This window comes from Oncorhynchus tshawytscha, linkage group LG28 (assembly GCF_018296145.1).
Source record: "Oncorhynchus tshawytscha isolate Ot180627B linkage group LG28, Otsh_v2.0, whole genome shotgun sequence".
Taxonomy (NCBI): domain Eukaryota; kingdom Metazoa; phylum Chordata; class Actinopteri; order Salmoniformes; family Salmonidae; genus Oncorhynchus; species Oncorhynchus tshawytscha.
The window spans coordinates 31,521,200-31,545,880 of NC_056456.1; the positions used below are offsets into that span (position 1 = coordinate 31,521,200).

General features: G+C 44.8%; 1 protein-coding gene across 2 annotated transcripts in view; it reads right to left on the reverse strand.

Annotated features, from left to right (window-relative positions):
* The window catches only part of LOC112244659 (microtubule-associated serine/threonine-protein kinase 3-like), a 58,667-nt gene that overhangs the window by 12,281 nt on the left and 21,705 nt on the right, over window positions 1–24,681 (reverse strand). For both annotated transcript variants that reach the window (XM_042307900.1, XM_042307898.1), the window contains 14 exons: window positions 20,356–20,513; window positions 18,292–18,367; window positions 14,901–15,110; window positions 11,076–11,177; window positions 10,655–10,787; window positions 9,697–9,764; window positions 9,344–9,429; window positions 6,899–7,107; window positions 6,418–6,556; window positions 5,764–5,896; window positions 2,894–3,059; window positions 1,966–2,067; window positions 809–931; window positions 1–8 (listed from right to left, as the gene is read on the reverse strand). The exon at window positions 1–8 is cut by the window's left edge and continues 114 nt beyond it. In XM_042307900.1, the coding sequence (XP_042163834.1) occupies window positions 1–8; window positions 809–931; window positions 1,966–2,067; window positions 2,894–3,059; window positions 5,764–5,896; window positions 6,418–6,556; window positions 6,899–7,107; window positions 9,344–9,429; window positions 9,697–9,764; window positions 10,655–10,787; window positions 11,076–11,177; window positions 14,901–15,110; window positions 18,292–18,367; window positions 20,356–20,513 (1,713 nt within the window). The remainder of the gene's footprint in view (window positions 9–808; window positions 932–1,965; window positions 2,068–2,893; window positions 3,060–5,763; window positions 5,897–6,417; window positions 6,557–6,898; window positions 7,108–9,343; window positions 9,430–9,696; window positions 9,765–10,654; window positions 10,788–11,075; window positions 11,178–14,900; window positions 15,111–18,291; window positions 18,368–20,355; window positions 20,514–24,681) is intronic.

Below are 24,681 nucleotides of genomic sequence, written 5' to 3' on the forward strand. Positions count from 1 at the left end.
AGACCGGGCTAAAGAGCAACAGAGACACACATTAGTACAAGTAGGGTTGCAAAACTACCAGTAATTTACAAAAGTTACCAGAATCTTTTGTAACTTTGGTAATTAACAGGTACTCTATGGCAATCTATGGTAACTTTGGTCATTTATACTTTAAAAATGTATTCATATAAAATAAAAATCTTAATCCATGAGTTTCAAGATGATACACCCTCAAGAAAAAATTGCCTAAAATAAAAAATGACATTCTCAATTAACTCCGCAACTCTTCCAACAATTTACTTTTTTCACGTCTGCCACCAGTTTGGCGCCAAAATATTTACAACAAAGACATATTGACATGGTAAAATAAATAAAAGCATGTAAAAGATATAAAGGATATTTAATGCTGAAACTCTCATATTAAACACAAACAATATTCACTAAATTGATGGATTATATTTAGGGTACAGTTTTACAGTTTAGATTTTCTATTTTAAAATCATCATATTTTATTGTTTAAAATCTTAATTTACATATTTTATAATGTTATAAAATACCATAATATTCCAGTAGTTTAAACTATGAAAAGGTAACAGTAATATACCCTAAATACAAGTCAAGAAAGGAGCAGCAGCATACTACAAAGATTATGTTCAATTGGCCCTAACCCCTGACCCTGGGTCAGATATTTTATCACCCCATATGATTAAGATTGGGCTGGCGGGTAAGGAATTCTGACCCTAGATCTGAGGTTAGGACCAACTTATAACTTTAGTACACAACCACATTTAAAAGACTCCCAATGAGAGTGGTAAAGCTCGCCACCTACTGTCAAAGTAACTGGTGTCGTCCTCAGTCTCCAGTTGAGGGATAAACTCAGCTTTCTGTCGTAGCAGTCCGTTCCAGTCCAGACCCACAAAGAACATGTGCATCTTGACCTCTGGTGTTCCCCCTGGGAGTAACATGGGGATGCATGATTGTATCATTGATTTGATCAAATTATTCATCAATATGATCAACTGAATATACTAAACATTAGGAACACCTTCCTAATATTGAGTTGCACCCCCTCCCCTTTTGCCCTCAGAACAGCCTCAATTTATTGGGGTATGAACTCTGCAAGGTGTCAAAAGCGTTCCACAGGGATACTGGCCCATGTTGACTCTAATGCCTCCCACAGTTGTGTCAAGTTGGCTGGATGTCCTTTGGGTGGTGGACCATTCTTAATACACATGGGAAACCGTTGAGCGTGAAAAACCCGCTGCAGTTCTTGACACACTCAAACCGGTGCACCTGGCACCTACTACTATACCCTGTTTAAAGGCACTTCACTGAAGTGGATTTAACAAGTGACATCAGTAAGGGATCATAGCCTTCACCTAGATTCACCTGGTCAGACTATATTATGAATAGAGCAGGTGTTCATAATGTTTTGTACACTCAGTGTAGTCAAACACACATTGCTTTAGGTTGTGCATATTTGGTTGATCTCATCAAACCAACTTGGTGATTAAAACAACTATTATGACATTGAACCGTTTCAGTAATCTGAAGGGGTTCCCGAGTGGCGCAGCGGTCTAAGGCACTACATCTCAGTGTTAGAGGCGACACTACAGACCCTGGTTTGAATCCAGGCTAAATCACATCCGGCCGTGATTGGGAGTCCCATAGGGTGTCGCACAATTGGCCCAGCGTCGTCCGGGTTTGGCCGGGGTAGGCCGTCATTGTAAATAAGAATTTGCTCTTAACTGACTTGCCTAGTTAAAAATGTAAAATTGTACTGATTTATTGATCTGTGGCAATGATATTGGTCATGTCCCTAAATAGAACTATCTTGTGATAACTTATTCAAAAGTCTCAAAAAAGTATCCAAGAAGTGACTTGTTCAATCAGATACTTCTAAAGTGTCCTAACATAATACTGTACTGACATCATACCCAAAATAAATACATGTATTTTTATAAAGGCAATAAAGAAGACACCCACCAGTCCCGAGGCGGTCTAGGGGGCTTTGTCTCAGCAGCCTGGTGATCAGGTCCTGGGCATCAGCAGGCAGGGTGTCCTCCCCCTCAGGCCAGATAATGTCATCTGTGAAATAAACACGTTTTGGAATACAATTTCATCTCAATTACACACAATACAACATGAAACATTTGGCAATAATTCAAACAGATTGGTAGTTGTGAATTGTGACATTGGTGACGAGACGTTCTTCTTGACATTGGTGACTAGACGTTCTTCTTGACATTGGTGACTAGACATTCTTCTTGACATTGGTGACTAGACGTTCTTCTTGACATTGGTGACGAGACGTTCTTCTAGACATTGGTGACGAGACGTTCTTCTAGACATTGGTGACTAGACGTTCTTCTAGACATTGGTGACGAGACGTTCTTCTAGACATTGGTGACTAGACGTTCTTCTTGACATTGGTGACATTCTTCTGACATTGGTGACGAGACGTTCTTCTTGACATTGGTGACGAGACGTTCTTCTAGACATTGGTGACGAGACGTTCTTTTAGACATTGGTGACGAGACGTTCTTCTAGACATTGGTGACGAGACGTTCTTCTAGACATTGGTGACTAGACGTTCTTCTTGACATTGGTGACTAGATGATTGAAAGACACCTGGGACTGTGTGCCTATCACAGAGTCAGACAAGGTAGAGGGGGTGCTTGGGTCAAAAAGACAGCGAGCACCATGCAAAAGTGGCAATCAATGGCCAAATATAAGAGGTGCACCCTCTAGCTTTTCTAACTCTGTAGCGCATATTTACTGGATCGATTTGACCAGGCAGAGCCACGTTACCGAAGCCTGGATAAACCAAAGTGAATGATTAAGACAATAATAAACATAGCATTTAGTCTAATTTAACCAGGCTAACATAACCCATTAATGAGATGACTCTCACCATTGACCACTTGTCCGAAGAGCTGTTCGGGCGTGTCCCCGAAGAAAGGCACGCAGCCCACCAGGAACTCATAGAGGATGATTCCCATAGCCCACCAGTCCACCGGCTTCCCATAGCCCTGCCTCAGGATCACCTCTGGGGCGATGTACTCTGGAGTACCACACACCTGGGACAGAGAACCAGAAGAAGGGAGGATTTAAGAATGGACATTGGAGGATAAAATGAGTATAGGGCAGGTAGGCAAACAGAATGAGAATAAGAAACAACAATGAGTGAAAAAAAAAATATGGAGAGAAAGAGAACACAAAGAGAGAGAGATGGAGAGAAAGAGAACACAAAGAGAGAGAGATGGAGAGAAAGAGAACACAAAGAGAGAGAGATGGAGAGAAAGAACACAAAGAGAGAGAGATGGAGAGAAAGAGAACACAAAGAGAGAGAGATGGAGAGAAAGAGAACACAAAGAGAGAGAGATGGAGAGAAAGAGAACACAAAGAGAGAGAGATGGAGAGAAAGAACACACAGAAGAGAGATGGAGAGAAAGAGAACACAAAGAGAGGAGATGGAGAGAAAGAGAACACAAAGAGAGAGATGGAGAGAAAGAGAACACAAAGAGAGATGAGAGAAAGGAGAGAAAGAGAACACAAAGAGAGAGGAGATGGAGAGAAAGAGAACACAAAGAGAGAGAGATGGAGAGAAAGAGAACACAAAGAGAGGAGAGAAAGATGGAGAGAAAGAGAACACAAAGAGAGATGGAGATGGAGAGAAAGAGAACACAAAGAGAGAGAGATGGAGAGAAAGAGAACACAAAGAGAGAGAGATGGAGAGAAAGAACACAGAGAGAGATGAGAAAGAACACAGAGAGAGAAGGAGAACACAAAGAGAGAGAGATGGAGAGAAAGAGAACACAAAGAGAGAGAGATGGAGAGAAAGAACACAAAGAGAGAGATGGAGAGAAAGAGAACACAAAGAGAGAGAGATGGAGAGAAAGAGAACACAGAGAGAGAGAAGAGAGAAAGAGAACACAAAGAGAGAGAGATGGAGAGAAAGAGAACACAAAGAGAGAGAGATGGAGAAAAGAGAACACAAAGAGAGAGAGATGGAGAGAAAGAACACAAAGAGAGATGGAGAGAAAGAGAACACAAAGAGAGAGAGATGGAGAGAAAGAGAACACAAAGAGAGAGAGATGGAGAGAAAGAGAACACAAAGAGAGAGAGATGGAGAGAAAGAACACAAAGAGAGAGAGATGGAGAGAAAGAGAACACAAAGAGAGAGAGATGGAGAGAAAGAGAACACAAAGAGAGAGAGATGGAGAGAAAGAGAACACAAAGAGAGAGAGATGGAGAGAAAGAGAACACAAAGAGAGAGAGAGATGGAGAGAAAGAGAACACAAAGAGAGAGAGATGGAGAGAAAGAGAACACAAAGAGAGAGAGATGGAGAGAAAGAGAACACAAAGAGAGAGAGATGGAGAGAAAGAGAACACAAAGAGAGAGAGATGGAGAGAAAGAGAACACAAAGAGAGAGAGATGGAGAGAAAGAACACAGAGAGAGAGAGATGGAGAGAAAGAGAACACAAAGAGAGAGAGATGGAGAGAAAGAACACAGAGAGAGAGAGATGGAGAGAAAGAGAACACAAAGAGAGAGAGATGGAGAGAAAGAACACAGAGAGAGAGAGATGGAGAGAAAGAGAACACAAAGAGAGAGAGATGGAGAGAAAGAGAACACAAAGAGAGAGAGATGGAGAGAAAGAGAACACAAAGAGAGAGAGATGGAGAGAAAGAACACAAAGAGAGAGAGATGGAGAGAAAGAACACAGAGAGAGAGAGATGGAGAGAAAGAACACAAGAGAGAGGAGAGAAAGGAGAGAAAGAACACAGAGAGAGAGATGGAGAGAAAGAACACAGAGAGAGAGAGATGGAGAGAAAGAACACAAGAGAGAGAGATGGAGAGAAAGAGAACACAAAGAGAGAGAGATGGAGAGAAAGAGAACACAAAGAGAGAGAGATGGAGAGAAAGAGAACACAAAGAGAGAGAGATGGAGAGAAAGAGAACACAAAGAGAGAGAGATGGAGAGAAAGAGAACACAAAGAGAGAGAGATGGAGAGAAAGAACACAAAGAGAGAGAGATGGAGAGAAAGAGAACACAAAGAGAGAGAGATGGAGAGAAAGAGAACACAAAGAGAGAGAGATGGAGAGAAAGAGAACACAAAGAGAGAGAGATGGAGAGAAAGAGAACACAAAGAGAGAGAGAGATGGAGAGAAAGAAACACAAAGAGAGAGATGGAGAGAAAGAGAACACAAAGAGAGAGAGATGGAGAGAAAGAACACAGAGAGAGAGAGATGGAGAGAAAGAACACAGAGAGAGAGAGATGGAGAGAAAGAACACAGAGAGAGAGAGATGGAGAGAAAGAACACAGAGAGAGAGAGATGGAGAGAAAGAACACAGAGAGAGAGAGATGGAGAGAAAGAACACAGAGAGAGAGAGATGGAGAGAAAGAACACAGAGAGAGGGAGATGGAGAGAAAGAACACAGAGAGAGAGAGATGGAGAGAAAGAACACAGAGAGCGAGAGATGGAGAGAAAGAACACAGAGAGCGAGATGGAGAGAAAGAGAGCGAGATGGAGAGAAAGAGAACAGAGAGCGAGATGGAGAGAAAGAGAACGAGATGGAGAGAAAGATAACGAGATGGAGAGAAAGAACAGAGAGAGAGAAGGAGAGAGGGAGAGAGATGGAGAGAGAGAGAGAACAGAGAGAGAGAGGACAGAGAGAGAAATGGAGAAAGAGGACAGAGAGAGAGATGAGAGAGAGGACAGAGAGAGAGATGAGAGAGAGGACAGAGAGAGATAGAACAGAGAGAGATAGAGAGCTCACCTGTTTGTCTATAAACTCCCTTGTGTCCTTCTCAATGTGTCCCTCATACAGGTTGGTGGTCATGTTCATCAGGCCGATCTTGGACAGGCCAAAGTCAGTCAGCTTGATGTGGCCCATGGACGTGATCAGTAAACTACGGCGGAAGAAAAATACATTAGAAATAATTGACCGTCGAACAAACAGAAAGCTGGACAGTGAACAATGGCGAAAAAGCCTTTGTGCAAAGAACGTCCAGAATGTATGGAATACGCTGTATATACACCTATAACCAGCCGCTCCTCTTCAAATGGCCACTTTCAAATAATATATAGGCTTAGTACTGAAAGAGAATCAACTCTATAGCGGTAGGCCACACACATACTTTTTTCTCTCCGCACTATTGGTGTAAGCCTGTAAGTAAGCATTTCACTGTAAGGTCTACACCTGTTGTGTTTGGCGCACGTGACACATTTTGATTTGATTTGAAGGCTGCTGAGGGGAGAACGGCTCATAATAATGGCTGGAACGGAGTGAATGGAATGGTGTCAAACACATAGAAACCGTGTTTGATGTATTTGATACCATTCCACCTATTGCACTCCAGACATTACCACAAGCCCCTCCACAATTAAGGTGCCACCAGCCTTCTGTGCGGTAGTTAGGTTTCACACTGACTTGTCAGGTTTGAGGTCTCTGTGTACGATGCCGTAGTTGTGGAGGTACTCCAGTGCCAAGACCGTCTCCGCAAAGTACATCCGGGTCATGTCCACTGGCAGCGGGCCAATGTTCTTCAACAGGTTGGCACAGTCCCCACCTGAGGAAGATAGCCAATAGACTGGAAAAGGCTGACAGCAACACGCATGAGAGCCTACTTTGATTTATGTGCTACTGCGACTTGATGCACCTGAGCTCAATTTTGAGCCTCATAGCAAAGGCTCTGAATACTTATGTAAATAAGGTATTTCATTTTTATATACATTTGAAAACACTTCTAAAAAGCTGTTTTCGCTTTGTCATTATGGGGTACTGTGTGTAGATTGATGAGGGTAAAAAAACATTTTATACATTTTAGAATAAGGCTGTAACATAACAAAATGTGGAAAAGGGGAAGGGGTCTGAATACTTTTCGAACTGTATATCTTAAGTAAGAACCTACCTTCTACATACTCCATGACCATGCAGAGGTGGCGTCTCGTTTCGAAGGAGCAGAACATGGAGACCACAAAGGGGTTCTCAGCAAAGGTCAGGATGTCCCGCTCCACAAACACCTGCTGGATCTGGTTCCTCAGCATCAGATTCTGCCGGTTGATCTTCTTCATGGCAAAACGCTGCCGGGTCTCCCTGTGCCTCACCAGGAACACAGCACTGGGACCATGGGAAAGGAGAGCGAGAGAGAGCCAGAGAGCGAGCCAGAGCCAGAGAGCGAGCCAGAGAGCGAGAGCCAGAGAAGGAGCGAGCGAGAGCCAGAGAAGGAGCGAGCGAGAGCCAGAGAAGGAGCGAGCGAGAGCCAGAGTGCGAGCCAGAGCCAGAGAGCAGCCAGAGCCAGCGAGCGCGAGAGAGCCAGAGCCAGCGAGCGCGAGAGAGCCAGCGGCGAGCGAGAGACAGAGAAGGAGCGAGCGAGAGCCAGAGAAGGAGCGAGCGAGAGCCAGAGAAGGAGCGAGCGAGAGCCAGAGAAGGAGCGAGCGAGAGCCAGAGAAGGAGCGAGCGAGAGCCAGAGAAGGAGCGAGCGAGAGCCAGAGAAGGAGCGAGCGAGAGCCAGAGTGCGAGCCAGAGTGCGAGCGAGAGCCAGAGTGCGAGCCAGAGTGCGAGCGAGAGCCAGAGTGCGAGCCAGAGTGCGAGCGAGAGCCAGAGTGCGAGCCAGAGTGCGAGAGCCAGACAGAGAGCCAGCGAGCGAGAGCCAGACAGAGAGCCAGCGAGCGAGAGCCAGACAGAGAGCCAGCGAGCGAGAGCCAGACAAGAGAGCCAGCGAGCGAGAGCCAGACAGAGAGAGTGAGAGACGGAGAGCGAGCGACAGAGCGAGCGAGACAGAAAGCGAGAGACCGAGCGAGAGACAGAGAGCGAGCGAGAGACAGAGAGGGAGCGAGAGAGAGACAGAGAGAGAGCGAGCGAGAGACAGAGAGGGAGTGAGCGAGCGAGCGAGAGACAGAGAGCGAGCGAGAGACAGAGAGCGAGCGAGAGACAGAGAGCGAGCGAGAGACAGAGAGCGAGCGAGAGACAGAGAGCGAGCGAGCGACAGAGAGCGAGCGAGAGACAGAGAGCGAGCGAGAGACAGAGAGCGAGCGAGCGACAGAGAGCGAGCGAGAGACAGAGAGCGAGCGAGAGACAGAGGGAGCGAGCGAGCGAGAGAGAGGGAGCGAGCGAGCGAGAGGGAGAGGGAGCGAGCGAGAGACAGAGGGAGCGAGCGAGAGACAGAGGGAGCGAGCGAGCGAGAGACAGAGAGAGCGAGCGAGAGACAGAGGGAGAGAGCGAGCGAGAGACAGAGGGAGCGAGCGAGAGACAGAGGGAGAGAGCGAGCGAGAGACAGAGGGAGAGAGCGAGCGAGAGACAGAGGGAGAGAGCGAGCGAGAGACAGAGGGAGCGAGCGAGCGAGAGACAGAGGGAAAGAGCGAGCGAGAGACAGAGGGAAAGAGCGAGCGAGAGACAGAGGGAGCGAGCGAGAGACAGAGGGAGCGAGCGAGAGACAGAGGGAGCGAGCGAGAGACAGAGGGAGCGAGCGAGCGACAGAGAGGGAGCGAGCGACAGAGAGGGAGCGAGCGAACGAGAGACAGAGAGGGAGCGAGCGAGCGAGAGACAGAGAGGGAGCGAGAGACAGAGAGCGAGCGAGCGAGAGACAGAGAGCGAGCGAGCGAGAGACAGAGAGCGAGCGAGCGAGAGACAGAGAGCGAGCGAGAGACAGAGAGCGAGCGAGAGACAGAGAGCGAGCGAGCGACAGACAGAGCGAGAGACAGAGAGCGAGTGAGCGACAGACAGACAGAGCGAGAGACAGAGAGCGAGCGAGCGACAGACAGAGCGAGAGACAGAGAGCGAGCGAGCGACAGAGCGAACGACAGACAGAGCGAGCGACAGACAGAGCGAGAGACAGACAGAGCGAGAGACAGACAGAGCGAGAGACAGACAGAGCGAGAGACAGACAGAGACAGGTTGCTTCTTAATAACAGTATTAAGTTAACTCTTCATCACTGATGTGAGAGAGCATGATCAGTAAGCATCTATCATATTGCTTTTGCCATATTTTGTTTCCAGATCAGTGCAAATGAAAGAGAGGAATCAGTCTTCACGAAGACTAGTAAAACACAATCTCTCTCCAGAAACAAACTCTAGTCCCTACCCCCTAGGCACTGTGGAGATCTGAGACGATTTGACCGGTGTACATAATATGGCACCATTTGTCCTCACAGCACTAACAATATTTGGACAGGCATTTGGGCAGTGTGTCATAAACATTGGCGTGACATTTGTTGAAGAAATGTTAAACTGCTATTTTAGCCAACTGTATGGCACCACACATTCAAGACATTCACTTTCAGTTTCACTTCCGCGTTCAGCACACTCACATTTCCTCAAAGACAGAGACCGCTCTAAAATAAGAGCTCTTCCTCACCCATAGGCCCCGTTGCTGATGAGCTTGATGGTCTCAAAGTCGCTCTCTAGTGGTTTCCTGCGAGAAGGAGTGCAGGCTGCCCGGTTCTGAGACACAAAATGAATGAACAAAGCTATTTGACCCGAACACAAACAAATTTGCCAGGCCGAAACGGCTACACAAGCTGTGTAATTGTCGCAGTTGTTTACGTTTAAAAGAGCTTTCATGACTTTTCATCTCATCCAAAGCCAAGCCAACTCATTTCTGGAACATGCTAGTTATAGAGTACTTGCTACACTATGCTAATACAACGCTTTCCATCACTATGATCTAACCATCATGGCTGAACTTGTAAGTGTTTCTGGTTGCCTTACCTCAGTGTCGTCGGTGTCTCTGCAGGCCGCTCCGTGCCCAGGGCTGGTCTGCTCCAGATGGACCATGTCTACAGTACAACAGCGGGAGAGAGACCATGGTCAGGCACCAAAGAGAAGGAAACACAAACAAACTGCCTGGATAATAAGAGACACTCGCAACATTTACTACAGAAAATGAAAACGTACCTTGATGAACATGACCCTTGCACTGTCACCCCTCTAACTCAGTGTGATCCCAAGTTGATCTATTGTATATTGTAGCTGGAGACAATATGGGAGAATCACTAAGTAGCAGCATCTTTTCAACAAGTAGCCGCTTGGCCAGGTTTCCAACTAAACCTATAGTGCTTCAAATTAAGAGAGAGTGGTTGGTTTTTGAACTGAGCCTGGAAACTTAAGGGGAAGACAACCCTGGTATGTACCAGGAAGAGCAATAGAAATAGCCCAAAGGCCGGCAGATGGCGATATTGATCTGGTATTGACCGGTTTGTGCCTAAACATTCTCCATTCAGGCTTCACATGCGTCGATTTCCCCCTTAACCAAATTTAATGGCGAGAAGGGGTATGCATACTTTCTTAATGAAACACCATTTTCCACCATCATGCTAGTGGTTAATGCTACTTCCTGTTGTTGTGCCCTATGGGACTAGCATTCCTAAGTGGTAAAGTGTTTCATTAAGAAAGTATGTTGCCCGTTTCCCCCCCTCTTGCCTTTAAATCTAGTTATGGGGGAAATCGATGCCTTTGAAGCCTGAATGGAGAATGTTTTTGTTACAAACTGGTCCACTGGGTTGCGAGGGTAAGATGGAAACATCTCAGGAAACCCTACTGATACCTTCCAATGGCTCCCACTGCTCATGCTTTAGCCGATGTATAGATTCGATAAATCTGTGAGGCCCATCCAACTTTTAACCACTGTGGGATTCTAATAGGATGAGGAAGTCCTGTGGTACTGTACCTTCCAGAGGGTCTCTGGTGAGGCCCAGCTGGCTGATGATGTAGCGCGGGATGTCTGTCTTGATGACCTGGCCCACCTTGGCGTGGCCCTCGGCTGCCTCCAGACGATGAAGGAACTCCTCCGGGTCAAACTCCTATTGGGGTGAAAAGCCAAGAGGAATGTAGGTTATTATTATCATCATTTACATTAAATAGATAAGTATATATAAACCAGGGTTATTACAGTGTTATAACCCTGTAACAAGCTATCAAGTACATTCAGTGGTGGAGAACTTAACACTACAATGTACTTAACCTATGAAAAATAATTAACATCATAGAGACTGGGCAAAAAGCATCATGGCCGTACTGTATCATATTAGTTGTGTTGGTTGGCAATTGCTTTAGGAGCACAAATTCCTGAAAGAGACTGTGAATCTTACCAGACATTCCAGTAACCTGGCTGGCCTGGAGATGATGATGAGGATCTTCTTCACCAGCTTAATGATGACGGTCACCTCCTTGCTCTCGGACCTCTCGTACGCCTGATGACCAAGACAAAACAATACAGATAGAGACAGGTTATATGCCTGAAATGTGCCATAGTTACTCATGACAGGGCAGTGACTGGTATGAAACATTGGCTTCGAAACATTACCTTGTGATACTTTGGCTCTTCCGTAAGAAAATAATGAGTGACTGTTCTCACTTATACAAAGATTAGGGTCAAAGAGAGTTCTTTGAACGGCTTCTCATTGGTAATCTGTTAGTACTTGGTTTGTCTATAATAGTGCCTTCTACTGCTGCAATCGTGCAAGCGTAACTTACTCAATTTCACTTACAATTATACTGCAGCATTTTTAAGCCTGAGTATCCAGGCGTGAGAATTAACTTTTTGAAAAGTCCAATTTACGATGTTCTACTAACTCGATGCTTTGACTAAGTGATTGTGATAGGGGATCAGGGAGTACTGAGGATCCTGCAACACAGCCTAATGTGAGGGCACAACAAAGTGTACATTCAATGACAAGGTTGCATAACACTGTAATTCTGTCCAGGCTGTGGTGCTTTTTTTAGGAAAGAGCACATCTTCAGGCCTTGGGACAAAAACTGGCCCATTATAAGATGACTCAATGTGTCACGTCCTGACCTTAGTTCCTTTTTAATGTCTCTATTTTGGTTTGGTCAGGGGGTGAATTTGGGGTGGGCATTCTGTTTTGTTCTGTGTGTTGTATTTCTATGTGTTTGGCCTGGTATGGTTCCCAATCAGAGGTAGCTGTCAATCGTTGTCTCTGATTGAAAACCATACTTAGGTAGCTTGTTCCCACCTGTGTTTGTGGGTAATAGTTTTCTGTTTTTGTATTCTGTACCAGACAGGACTGTTTTGTTCATTCTCCTTTGTTGTTTTTTCATTCAGTGTTCAATTCATAAATAAAGATGAACACGTACTACGCTGCACCTTGGTCCTTACCTTCTTCCACCAACGGCCATTACAGAACTACCCACCACCAAAAGGACCAAGCAGCGTGTAATGGACTCCTGGACATGGGAGGAAATATTGGACGGCAAGGGACCCTGGGCACAGCTGGGAGAGTATCGCCGTCCGAAAGAGGAGCTGGAGGCAGCTAGAGCGGAGCGGCGACACTACGAGGAATTGGCTCAAGGTAACGTGCACGAGAGGCAGCCCCAGAATTTTTTTTTGGGGGGGGGAAACACACGGGGAGATTGGCGGAGTCAGGGAGGAGACCTGAGCCAACTCCCCGTGCTTACCGTGGCGAGAGAGTGACCGGGCAGGCACCGTGTTATGCGGTGTCCCCAGTGCGCACGCATAGCCCGGTGTGCTACATCGCAGCTCCTCGAATCGGCCGGGCTAGAGTGGGCATTGACCCAGGAGGGATGAAGCCGGCCCAGCGCATCTGGTCTCCAGTGCGTGTCCTCGGCCCAGGTTATACGGCACCAGCCCTACGCACAGTGTCCTCGTTCGCCAGCACAGCCCAGTGCGGCCTGTTCCAACTCTCCGCACTTGCTGGGCTACAGGGGGTATCCAGCCAGGACAGGTTGTGCAGGCTCGGTGCTCGAGACCTCCAGTGCGCCTCCACGGCCCAGTGCATCCGGTGCCTCGACCAAGGAAGAGGCCGCCTGTAGGTCTCCCCAGCCTGGTGAGTCCTGTGCCTGCTCCCAGAACCAAGTCTCCCGCCTGTCCGGCACCGCCAGAGTCTCCCGCCTATTCAGGGCCCGCTGTAAGGGTCCCCAGTTCGGGGTCGGAGGCGAGGGTCGCCCCTCCAGAGGCGCCCCCTAAGTGGGCCAAGACTAAGGTGGAGTAGGGTCTACATCCCGCACCAGAGCCGCCACCTCGGTGAAATGCCCACCCAGACCCTCCACTATAGGTTCAGGTTTTGTGGCCGGAGTCTGCACCTTTGGGAGACTTTGGGGCGTTCTGTTTTTCTCATTCTGTTTTGTTCTGTGTGTTGTATTTCTATGTGTTTGGTCTGGTATGGTTCCCAATCAGAGGCAGCTGTCAATTGTTGTCTCTGATTGAGAACCATACTTAGGTAGCCTGTTTCCACCTGTGTTTGTGGGTAGTTGTTTTCTGTTTTTGTATTCTGTACCAGACAGAACTGTTTCAGTTTCGTTCAGTCTCTTGTTGTTTTTCATTCAGTGTTCAATTTCTAAATAAAGATGAACATGTACCACGCTGCGCCTTGGTCCTCACCTTCTTCCACCAACGGCCATTACACAATGTTCTTAAACTCTGAGTGCATCCTATATTTGAAAAAACGAATGACCATACTTTCATAGTTTACATTAACTACGGGGAAAAACTCAGCCAAAAAGCTCTAACAAAGCAGAACATAAAGGCAAGCCATTGTATGTAAAGCAATAGTTAAGCATTGGAAAGTGACGAAATAAGCCCTAGTTACGCAGACTGGAGAGATCCATCTAATGAAAAATGGCAATTGCACCGGCGCTGACTAATAGTCTAGATTAGAATCCTAGCACTGTGAGAACCTATCAAACGTCAAAGTACAACACAAAAATACAACTCTGAGGACATTGGAGGCAATTTTCATTGAACATTCAAACACACTGAATGAGACTTTTAGCTGACTCATTCAGTAGAAAGCCAATAGAAATGGCAGAGCTCCTCAGACCACAGCAATTTGACAGTGCCTAAAAGTTCCTTCAGTGTACACTCGAGTAAATCGATGAGGCTACCTTGTGCATACTGTATACAGTAAGACGGAAGTTTACATACACCTTAGCCAAATACATTTAAACTCAGTTTCACAATTCCTGACATTCAATCTGAGTAAAAAAATTCTGTCTTAGGTCAGTTAGGATCACCACTTTATTTGGAGAATGTGAAATGTCAGAATAATAGTAAAGAGAATGATTTATTTCAGCTTTCATTTCATTCATCACATTCCCAGTGGGTCAGAAGTTTACATACTCAATAAGTATTTGGTAGGATTGCCTTCCACAAGCTTCCCAAAATAAGTTGGGGGAATTTTGGCCCATTCCTCCTGACAGAGCTGGTGTAACTGAGCCAGGTTTGTAGGCCTACTAGCTTGGATTTGTTTTACTGTAGATATAGATACTTTTGTACCCGTTTCCTCCAGCATCTTCACAAGGTCATTTGCTGTTGATCTGGGATTGATATACACTTTTCGCACCAAAATACGTTCATCTCTAGGAGACAGAACGCGTCTCCTTCCTGAGTGATGACGGCTGCGTGATCCCATGGTGTTTATACTTACGTACTATTGTTTGTACAGACGAACGTGGTACCTTCAGGCATTTGGAAATTACTCCCAAGGATGAACCAGACTTGTGGTCTACAATTTTTTTCTGAAGTCTTGGCTGATTTCTTTGGATTTTCCCATGATGTCAAGCAAAGAGTCACTGAGTTTGAAGGTAGGCCTTGAAATAAATCCACAGGTACACCTCCAATTGACTCAAATGATGTCAATTAGCCTATCAGAAGCTTCTAAAGCCATGACAATTTTCCAAGCTGTTTAAAGGCACAGTCAACTTAGTGTATGTAAACTTCTGACCCACTGGAATTGTGATAGTGAAATAATCTGTCTGTAAACAATTGCTGGAAAAATGTCCCAACCGCCTTGCCAAAACTATAGTTTGTTAACAAGAAATTTGTGGAGTGGTTGAAAAACTAGTATTAATGACTCCAACCTAAGTGTATGTAAACTTCCGACTTCAACTGTATACTGCATTATACTTTAGTTTAGTCCCAAAAAAATTCAGCCTACCTCATGCAGTAGCTTCTCCAGGTTCTCCTGTAGCTCTATGAAGTAGCGTGAGGTGACCAGGCCCATCTGGGACTTGTCTAGGCAGTCTCTGGCCAGCTCTACTAGCTGGTGCTGGATGAAGCCCAGCACACCGTCGGCCAGGGGCAGGTTGCTGTTTGGGGAGCAGTCGGCAAGGATGTCCAGCAGACGCCCTTCCATCTGGGCTGTTGCCTGGAAAATCACATTACATTTTATGATTAACTTGATCTAAAGTGCATTTCACAAATACAGTGCATTCAGAAAGTATTCAGAACCCTTCCCTTTTTCCACATTGTGTTACAGTCTTGGGTAAAATTAGATTTTTTTCCTCATCAACCTACACACAATACCTCATAATGTACAAAAAATGTAAAACAGAAATACCTTATTTACATAATTATTTAGACCCTTTGCTATGAGACTCGAAATTGAGCTCAGGTGCATCCTGTATCCATTGATCATCCTTGATGTTTCTACAACTTGATTGGTTCACCAGTGGTAAATTCAATTGATTGGACATCATTTTGAAAAGGCACACACCTGTCTATATAAGGTCCCACAGTTGACAGTGTATGTCAGAGAAAAAACCAAGCCATGAGGTTGAAGGAATTCATAGAGGAATTCATAGTCCATAGAGCTCCGAGACAGGATTGTGTCGAGGCACAGATCTGGGGAAGGGTGTCAAAAAAAATCTCTGCAGTATTGAAGGTCCCCAAGAACACAATGGCCTCCATCATTCTTAAATGGAAGAAGTTTGGAACCACCAAGACTCTTCCTAGAGCTGGCTGCCCGGCCAAACTGAGCAATCGGGGGAGAAGGGCCTTGATCAGGGAGGTAAGCAAGTACCCAATGGTCTCTCTGACAGATATCCAGAGTTCTTCTGTGGAGATGGAAGAACAACCATCGCTGCAGCACTCCACCAATCAGGCCTTTATAGTAGAGTGGTCAGATGGAAGCCACTGCTCAGTAAAAGGCACATGACAGCCCGCTTGGAGTTTGCCAAAGGGAACCTAAAGAACTCTCAGACCCTGAGAAACAACATTCTCTGGTCTGATGAAACCAAGATTGAACTCTTTGGCCTGAAAGCCAAGCGACACGTCTGGAGGAAATCTGGCACCATCCTGAAGCATGGTCAAATCAAATCAAATTTTATTGGTCACAAACATGGTGAACAGATGTTAATGTGAGTGTTGCGAAATGATTGTGCTTCTAGTTCCGACCGTGCAATAATATCTAACAAGTAATCTAACAATTTCACAACAACTACCTTATACACACAAGTGTAAAGGAATGAATAAGTCTATGTACATGGAAATATATGGATGAGCGATGGCGTGCGGCATTTAAAAAATGCAGTAGATGGTATAGAGTACAGTAAATACATATGAGATGAGTAATGTAGGGTATGTAAGCATTATATAAAGAGGCATTGTTTAAAACGACATTTTTTACATTCAATTTGTAATTATTCAAGTGGCTAGAGATTGAGTCAGTGTGTTGGCAGCAGCCACTCAATGTTAGTGGTGGCTGTTTAACAGTCTGATAGCCTTGAGATAGAAGCTGTTTTTCAGTCTCTCGGTCCCAGCTTTGAATGCACCTATACTGACCTCACCTTCTGGATGATAACGGGGTGAACAGGCAGTGGCTCGGGTGGTTGTTGTCCTTGATGATCTTTATGGCCTTCCTGTGACATCGGGTGGTGTAGATGTCCTGGAGGGCAGGTAGTTTGCTCCCAGTGATGCGTTGTGCAGACCTCACTACCCTCTGGAGAGCCTTATGGTTGCGGGCGGAGCAGTTGCCGTACCAGGCTGTGGGTGATACAGCCCGACAGGATGCTCTCAATTGTGCATCTGTAAAGGTTTGTGAGTGTTTTCGGTGACAAGCCAAATTTCTTCAGCCTCCTGAGGTTGAAGAGGCACTGTTGCGCCTTCTTCACCCACGCTTTCTGTATGGGTGGACCATTTCAGTTTGTCCATGATGTGTACGCCGAGGAACTTTCAACCATCTCCACTACTGTCCCGTCGATGTGGATAGGGGGGTGCTCCCTCTGCTGTTTCCTGAAGTCCGCGATCATCTCCTTTGTTTTTTTGACGTTGAGTGCGAGGTTATTTTCCTGACACCACACTCCGAGGGCCCTCACCTCCTCCCTGTAAGGCTGTCTCGTCGTTGTTGGTAATCAAGCCTACCACTGCAGTGTTGTTTGAAAACTTGATGATTGAGTTGGAGGCGTGCATGGCCACGCAGTCATGGGTGAAAAGGGAGTACAGGAGAGGGCTGAGAACGCACCCTGATGCGTCTGTGTTGAGGATCAGCGGGTGGAGATGTTGTTTCCTACGCTCACCACCTGGGGGCAGCCGGTCAGAAAGTCCAGGACCCAGTTGCACAGGGAGGAGTCGAGACCCAGGGTCTCGAGCTTAATGACGAGTTTGGAGGGTACTATGGTGTTAAATGCTGAGCTGTAAATCGATGAACAGCATTCTTACATAGGTATTCCTTTTGTCCAGATGGGTTAGGACAGTGTGCAGTGTGATTGTGATTGCGTCGTCTGTGGACCTATTGGGGCGGTAAGCAAATTGGAGTGGGACTAGGGTGTCAGGTAGGGTGGAGGTGATATGATCCTCGACTAGTCTCTCAAAGCACTTCATGATGACGGTGAGTGCTACGGGGCGATAGTTGTTTAGCTCCATTACCTTAGCTTTCTTGGTGGTGGCAGCATCATGCTGTGGGGATGTTAATCAGCGGCAGGTACTGGGAGACTAGTCAGGATAAACGTAAAAGATTAACGGAGCAAAGTACAGAGAGAGCCTTGATGAAAACATGCTCCAGAGTGCTCAGGACCTCAGACTGGGGCAAAGCTTCACCTTCCAGCAGGACAATGACCCTAAGCACACAGCCAAGACAACACAGGAGTGGTTACGGGACAAGTCCCCGAATGTCCTTGAGTGGTGCAGCCAGAGCCTGGACTTGAACCCGATCAAACATCTCTGGTGAGACCTGCCAAGCTTGTAGCCTCATACACCAAAAGACTCGAGGCTGTAATCGCTGCCAAAGGTGCTTCAACAAAGTACTGACTAAAGGGTCTGAATACTTATGTAAATGGTTTATTTCCTTTTATTACATTTTTTATATTTCAAAACATTTCTAAAAACTTGTTTTTGCTTGTCATTATGGGGTAGTGTGTGTAGATTGATGAGGGAAAAAAACAATTGAATCCATTTCAGAATAAGGCTGTAACGTAAGAAAATGTGGAGAAGCAGATCAAAGTGAAATATAAAAGTAAACAAGATGAACGTATTTAGAAGAGACGTGTACATGATGAATCTATTGATGTGCTTAGGAAAAGCAGTGTGGCGAGTCAGGAAATAATACCTACCTTCGGAAAGCGCTCTTTGTAAACGTGATTCATCATTACAATCTCATTGTCAAAGGTGCCACATGTCCGACCAGGGCTGGAGGAAGACAAGACAATCACAGTCCAGTTCTTCATTTGAGTATGAATAATCTTAGCGTTATGACTATTAGAACTTTCAAACAGAGTAGAAATTAAAAAGTACCGGTAAGCACAAAAAAACATCAAATGCCACTTATGGCGAAGTTTAGTTCAACAGTTATGTAGTCATGACCACACTTGTTGTCTTCACTTGGGTTTGATTACATGGGTGCCCAGGAGTGTAGGGCTCCCCCTTAATAAATCAGGGCAGTCTCTTCATCATCCCGTTAACCTTTAAAAAGGTGCAAAATGCAGAAATCCCTCCGCCATTTCCTGGTTGCTAACATTCTAATAGTTCATGTGACAAAACAAGAAGTCATTGTTTAGATAATCATTGCACCATCTAAACCACTGTGAAATATATTATCCATAACCCTAAATATTGTATTTTCAGCAGTTTGAAGCTGGTGTACAAAACCGAAAGGGAAAGACACAAAAACTAAACTTAACAGGAAGCATAGAAATAGCACACATAGAACAGATCTACCGCTTCTTATACTTGCTTTCAATGAGAATGACAGATCTATAACTCACATTTCTGTGAGAATTTGGTCAGGTTGCCCAATAAGTTATATACTGCAGCTTTAAAAAATATCAACAGTTGTCCAGACAGTTATTTCGCCAAAGAACAACTGCGTAATATAACCCTTTGCCTTGTTTGAAATGAATCTAAACGGCATTAAAAATGATCTTCATTTTGTTAAATAATGTCTCAAAATGGCTTAAGGACAACAAAGTCAAGGTATTGGAGTGGCCATCGCAAAGCCCTGACCTCAATCCTATAGAACATTTGTGGGCAGAACTGAAAAAGTGCATGCGAGCAAGGAAGCCTACAAACCTGACTCAGTTACACCAGCTCTGTCAGGAGAAACGGGCCAAAATTCACCCAACTTAGTGTGGGAAGTTTGTGGAAGGCTACCCAAAACGTTTGACCCAAGTTCAACAACTTAAAGGCAATGCTACCAAATACTAATTGAATGTATATGAAATTCTGACCCACTGGGAATGTGTTGAAAGAAATAAAAGCTGAAATAAATCAATTCTCTCTACTATTATTCTGACATTTCACATTCTTCAAATAAAGCGGTGATCCTAACTGACCGAAGACAGGGAATTTTTTATAGGATTAAATGTCAGGAATTGTGAAAAGCGGAGTTTAAATCTATTTGGCTAAGGTGTATGTAAACTTCCGACTTCAACTGTATGTTTACAAATGCCACAGCGGGCTCCTTTGTATGTACATTTGTTGTCATATTATCATGTTTGTGAGAGACTGGTTGCTCTCATAGCACTGTCTAGTTAAAATGCTACGTATAATGGCCACAAAACTTTGGTGGCCTGTTGACTAAAATCTGCCCTATATATCTATCAAGCACAGGCCGGTCTGTGGCCCACGCAGTACACGTCACAGGAAACCTGACCACATCAAAGCACAGCAGAACTCACAGACACTCCTAACGCCTGTACAACTGCCTCTTTCTAACCACCACGAGAACCAGATGGGTCAGAGACACGTCTGTGTTTTAATGAGGGGTGACTAATTGTCTAGGAGACACCATGATGTAAGAACATAAACACTATTATGCAAACAGAGCCTGGATGGAGTCAACAATCTTGGTATTCAATAGCTTATGCAAAGTCAATAGAAAAGCCTTCACCTCTATGTACAGATAAGAATCCACACAAATGTTTGTCAAAGGAAGTACTGTGATTGAGATAAAGCCAATAAGTAAGAAGTTACAGTACTTCATAAATAAAAGTAGTCAAAGCAATTTCAGCAAGGTACATTTTCTCCGAACATTAGGAAAAATGTGTTGACCTCATTCCAAAATAGGACTTCTTGATATGTGATTACCTTCAAGGTGTGAAAACATCCTATAAATGTTTTATTTTGGGGTGAACTATCCCTTTAAGGGTGTTGGTGATCTGATTGGTGGGTGTGCCTACCTGAGACTGCGGGAGCGGAGCCTCACGGGGGGTGAGGGCTGCCCCTCCTCGTCCGCTACACTCTCTGTGCTCCGGAAGTGTTTAAACAGGAAATGAAGCTCATCTGCCGTGGGCTGGAAGGGGAGCTGGTGCAAAAGCTCCTGGGAGGAGGAAGAGGACTGGGGGAGGAAAAGAGAGAGCATAGCGAGAGAGAGAGAGAGGATAGCGAGAGAGAGAGAGAGAGGATAGCGAGAGAGAGAGAGAGAGGATAGCGAGAGAGAGAGAGGATAGAAAGAGAGAGAGGATAGAAAGAGAGAGAGAGCATAGCGAGAGAGAGGATAGCGAGAGAGAGAGGATAGAAAGAGAGAGAGAGCATAGCGAGAGAGAGGATAGCGAGAGAGAGAGAGGATAGCGAGAGAGAGGATAGAAAGAGAGAGAGAGGATAGAAAGAGAGAGAGAGGATAGCGAGAGAGAGAGAGGATAGCGAGAGAGAGGATAGAAAGAGAGAGAGAGGATAGAAAGAGAGAGAGGATAGCGAGAGAGAGAGAGGATAGCGAGAGAGAGGATAGAAAGAGAGAGAGAGCGAGATCAGTATGTGTTCCAACATATTACATGGCCCTTGAGTCCTTGATACATCAACAAGCCAGAGCTCTGTAAATACACTACTATTCAAAAGTTCGGGGTCACTTAGAAATGTCCTTGTTTTAAAAGAAAAAAAAAGCCCATTATAATAACATCAAATTGATCAGAAATACAGTGTAGACATTGTTAATGTTGTAAATGACTCTTGTAGCTGGAAACGGCTGTTTTTTTATGGAATATCTACATAGGCCCATTATCAGCAACCATCACTCCTGTGTTCCAATGGCACGTTGTGTTAGCTAATCCAGTTTATCATTTTTTTAAGGCTAATTGATCATTAGAAAACCCTTTTGCATTTATGTTAGCACAGCTGAAAACGGTTGTGCTAATTAAAGAAGCAATAAAACTGGCCTTCTTTAGACTAGTTGAATATCTGGAGTATCAGCATTTGTGGGTTCGATTACAGGCTCAAAATGGCCAGAAACAAAGACCTTTCCTCTGAAACATGTCAGTCTAATCTTGTTCTGAGAAATGAAGGCTATTCCATAGGAGAAATTGCGAAGAACTGAAGATCTCGTACAACGCTGTGTACTACTCCCTTCACAGAACAGCACAAACTGTCTCTAACCAGAATAGAAAGAGGAGTGGGAGGCCCCGGTGCACAACTGAGCAAGAGGACAAGTACAATGTGTCTAGTTTGAGAAACAGTCACCTCACAAGTCTTCAACTGGCAGCTTCATTAAATAGTACCCACAAAACACCAGTCTCAACGTCAACAGTGAAGAGGCGACTCCGGGATGCTGGCCTTCTAGGCAAAGTTGCAAAGAAAAAGCCATATCTCAGACTGGCCAATAAAAATAAAAGATTAAGATGGGCAAAAGAACAGACACTGGACAGAGGAAGATTGGAACAAAGTGTTATGGACAGACAAATCTAAGTTTGAGGAGTTCGGATCACAAAGAAGAACATTTGTGAGATGCAGAAAAAATGTATAGATGCTGGAGGATTGCTTGTCGCCATCTGTCAAGCATGGTGGAGGCAATGTGATGGTCTGAGGGTGCTTTGGTGGTGGCAAATTGGGAGATGTGTACAGGGTAAAAGGGGTCTTGAAGAAGGAAGTCTATCACTCCATTTTGTAACGCCATGCCATAGCCTGTGGACGGCGCTTAATTGGAGCCAATTTCCTCCTACAACAGGACAATGACCCAAAGCACAGTTCCAAACGATGCAAGAACTATCTAGGGAAGAAGCAGTCAGCTGGTATTCTGTCTATAATGGAGTGACCAGCACAGTCACCGGATCTCAAACCTATTGAGCTGTTGTGGGAGCAGCTTGACCGTATGGTACGTAAGAAGTGCCCAACAAGCCAATCTAACTTGTGGGAGGTGCTTCAGGAAGCATGGGGTGAAATCTCTTCAGATTACCTCAACAAATTGAAAACTAGAACGCCAAAGGTTTGCAAGGCTGTAATTGCTGCAAATGGAGGATTCTTTGACGAAAGCAAAGTTTGAAGGACACAATTATTATTTCAATTAAAAATCATTATTTAAAACCTTATCAACATCTTCACTATATTTCCTATTCATTTTGCAACTAATTTCATGTATGTTTTCATGGAAAACAAGGTCATTTCTAAGTTACCCCAAACTTTTGAATGGTAGTGTATGTGCATGATGCAATCAAAGACACACCCTTCATAAACTCATTATCTACATATCCACCATAATTTGCAAATAAATTCATTAAAAATCCTACAATTCTCATTTTGTCTGTCATAGTTGAAGTGTACCTTTGATGAAAATTACAGGCCTCTCATCTTTTTAAGTGGGAGAACTTGCACAATTGGTGGCTGACTAAATACTTTTTTGCCCCACTGTATGTTCATTTTAAAAGTGCTGACAAAACAAACAGTGTTGCATAGACTTCAGTTTAGCTCAGGTCTGAAAATAAAGGAGATTATGGCTGAAACGATTTCCCTTAGGAAATGTAGACCATCACACTGCTTTACTATGTATTATACTGTGAGACAAATACTAATGCTTAGTAGATAAACTGTCTTTGATGCTTCTACAGAGCGAACTATATTTCTCAGTTAAATTGAATTTTGTGGGAATGTGCAATAAGGGCACAACATCCTACATCCAGTTGGGTCTAAAAAAGGATTCTGTGAGCTTTCAGTGTGTCACCAGAACCTGTATTTCTATCCACTGTTGGCTGTGTGTATTTTTCATTTCAAACCAAATGCACGACATGCAGACAGAGTGGAAATTATGAGCCCAAAATTATAAGCTCGTGTTTCACAAGAGGCGAGAATCCGAGGCTCATCTGACCGGAGGAACGCTTCCGAGGAGGAAACCGGAGAGGCACCCGTACCTAGTGCTACATAGAGGTTACCGACACTGGGCACTGAATGGGGTATTGTGTGGGAGGGACTGACCTCACTGTCATTCATTTAGCCGTAGAAAATCACAGTCCAGACATAGGGCCCTGGTTAGGACGGGCCCTGGTTAGGACAGGCCCTGGTTAGGACGGGCCTTGTTTGGATGCCCTGGGTTTGACTTCCTGTATACTGTGCAGTACGAGGAAATGTGCAAACACATTGAGTAATTTTCTCTGGCTGGTGATGTACAGTTTTCCACAGGTCTGGGGTTAATTATTAACCTGGGGTTCCCTACATTTCCTGGGCTTCCAACACCCAAACTTTCCATTCAAACCAATAGGTGACTAATTATCTTGGGCTGGGGGAAAAATTATAGCTAGGAAAAGGGGCCGCAACACTGAAATGGTGCTGGGAGAAACACAAGCAGTGCAAAGGCACCAGCCAATGCCCTGACACCTATTATTTCACTTCAAATTGAGGTAATTAATGAATTTTAATCATGAGGGTAAATTAATAAATCATTGTGCAAAAACATTTAAAAACAGTGTTGTCATCTTTCGAAGTTCCTGTCTTAAGTCAGCTCTACCATAACTCCCTCAAGCCAAAACACTGATGAAAAGCTTAAGATGGATGAGGAGGGCTTGCGAGGTGTTTCATCAGTATTACTGTTCTCCCATGAGGTGACTCTTGTTCCCTGCTCTTTTGACTCGGTCGCACAGCTGGCTTACATAATTCACAGACATGCTGAAAGGAAACCACGGACACTCAACTTTTTGTAGGGGACACAGTCAGTGGACAATATAGAGATGAACATAAACCCATCCTTTGGTGAATCATAAAAATGCCATGTGAAGGCCAGGAGACTTAAACCCGGGAACAGTGAAAATTGTTAACTTTGTTATAGCAATGCCCCTGAACTCTTGTGTATTTTCTGCACTATGCAATGATATGATGGGTAGCGACCATGTAACGCTTTTACAACATACAGAAGTGCGCTGGTTATCAAGGGGCAAAGTATTGACACGTTTTTTTTTACATTAAGAGACAAGCTTAAAGTTCTTTACTGACCATCATTTCCACTTGTCTGACCACTTGACTGATGAGTTTCTCACAGGACTGGCCTATCTGGGTGATGTTTTTTCCCCTCGCCTGAATGATCTGAATCTAGGATTACAGCGACTCTCTGCAACTATATTCAATGTGCAGAACAAAATTGAAGCTATGAATAAGAAGTTGGAGCTCTTCTCTGTCTGCATTAACAAGGACAACACACAGGTCTTTCTATGATTTTGTGTGCAAATGAACTCACGCCTACGGACAATGTCAAATGTGATATAGCGAAGCACTGAAGTTGGGTGCACAATTAAGCAGGTACTTTCGGATGA